This window comes from Primulina tabacum, chromosome 10, assembly GCF_025594145.1.
Source record: "Primulina tabacum isolate GXHZ01 chromosome 10, ASM2559414v2, whole genome shotgun sequence".
NCBI lineage: Eukaryota > Viridiplantae > Streptophyta > Magnoliopsida > Lamiales > Gesneriaceae > Primulina > Primulina tabacum.
Genome location: NC_134559.1, coordinates 33,683,149 through 33,684,790, shown reverse-complemented (window position 1 = coordinate 33,684,790; position 1,642 = coordinate 33,683,149). Strand labels below are relative to the sequence as shown.

General features: G+C 35.0%; 1 protein-coding gene across 1 annotated transcript; it reads right to left on the bottom strand.

The window, feature by feature from the left end:
* Positions 1-561: 561 nt before the first annotated feature.
* Positions 562-1,340, bottom strand: LOC142505050 (uncharacterized). The gene is made up of 2 exons (XM_075617873.1): positions 1,014-1,340; positions 562-648 (listed from the first exon to the last, which is right to left on the bottom strand). The coding sequence occupies exons 1-2, from the start codon at positions 1,338-1,340 to the stop codon at positions 562-564; spliced, it is 414 nt and encodes a 137-aa protein (XP_075473988.1).
* Positions 1,341-1,642: the final 302 nt, after the last annotated feature.

Below are 1,642 nucleotides of genomic sequence, written 5' to 3'. Positions count from 1 at the left end.
GAATGGTCATCAATAAAGATAATGAAGTAGGATTGCCCATATTTTGTGCTAACACTTAGCGGGCCACAAACGTCTGTGTGGATCAAATCTACTAGACCATGTGCATGTTCCAAGTTTTCATTGAATGAAGTCTTGGTCATTTTTCCTTTTAGACAGGACTCCCAAGTAGGTAGAGAATTTATGTCTGACAAGTCAAACATGTTTTCTCCCACCAGCTTATGCATCCCTATTTAGGAAATATGACCTAGTCTAGCGTGCCATATTTGTGCGGAATTTGGATCTTCTATTTTTCTTTTGTTTTTTTTTTGTTTTTATATGTACTTGGATATTGTTTAACGGAATATCTTTTAATTTTAAGTTGTAGAGATCATTTGTTAATTTTTTTGTTCTAATCAAACATTCATTCTTGTATAAATTTCAAACACCTTTAGCAAAAAAACAAGAATAACCATCCCTATCAAGCATAGAAATAGAATTAATGTTTTTAACCAATTAGTAGTGAACATATAAAACGTCTCTAAAAAACAACTTAAAATATTTGTCTAAAATTAAAGTAACGTCTCAAATGGCAGTGACATCAACTCTTGCTCTATTTTCTAGTCTTTGAAATGTTTCACTATCTCTAAGCCTCTTGCTTCTTCCAATCACCTGCAAATCATTGCATAGATGAGAACCACATCTGATATCCAATATCCAAGAAGAGTAATTAATAGAAACATTAACTTCAATATAAAACATACCATGGTCAGACGCTTCTGGGCAAGATACTCCGTGCAATTACGCCTCCAATGTCCAGGCTTGTTTTAGTGGAAACAGATATGTTATAATTATCGAAGCTTTGATGGCCCCAGATTTGATTTCTTGTATGGCTTCTTGTTGGGCTTGTTCTTCTTTGGTGGGGCATTACGCTTCTTGCCTTTATTTTGGGCTCCCTTTTTCATACTATACGATGAGCCCACTAGAAGAACAACCTTTTTTTTTTTGTGGCCTCATAAGTAGCAAAACATATTGACCAATTCTTTAAGGGTGGCCTCAAGCTTGTTCATATTAAAATTAACCACAAATCCATCGAACGAGGCAGGCAAAGACAGCAAGAGAATGTCAGTCGAGAGTTCACTAAGAATAACCACATCGAGTCTCACCAACTTCGCGATGAGCTCAATCATCCTAACACCATGCTCATGGACCAAAGTCCCCTCTCGCAAGTGTGTAGTCATGAGTTCTTTAATAGTAGCATGTCTCTCTGAACGAGTTCGTACAAAATACAATTCTTTCAGATGAAGGTGAATGTAAGCAGTATTCACCGCCTCCTCGAACCTCCTTTGAAGTTCATTCGACATATAAGCCAACATTTAGCTCTTAGCTTGAAGATCATGGTCCCACCATTTCTCAAGCTTAGCTAATTCAGTTTGACTGACATTAGAAGCTACTTCCTTCAGTGGCTTCTTATTAAGCACATATGCAATCTTTTTTGAGTTAAGAACAATCTTTAAATTTCAAAATTAGTCATTATAGTTAGGACCATTCAATTTGTTTTGATCTAGAATGATTGAAAAGCAGGTTACAAGCAGTTATCGTAAATATACTGAAAATAAAAACAGATAATTTTTATTGATAATTTAAAATAATTCTAAGATAAAAA

Excerpts from the sequence above, each read along its gene's own strand:
- LOC142505050 (XM_075617873.1), bottom strand. The coding sequence starts at position 1,340 with ATGTCGAATGAACTTCAAAGGAGGTTCGAGGAGGCGGTGAATACTGCT. Across the intron at positions 649-1,013 it reads AGGCCACCCTTAAAGAATTG|GTGATTGGAAGAAGCAAGAG; the intron begins GTCAATATGTTT and ends AATGATTTGCAG.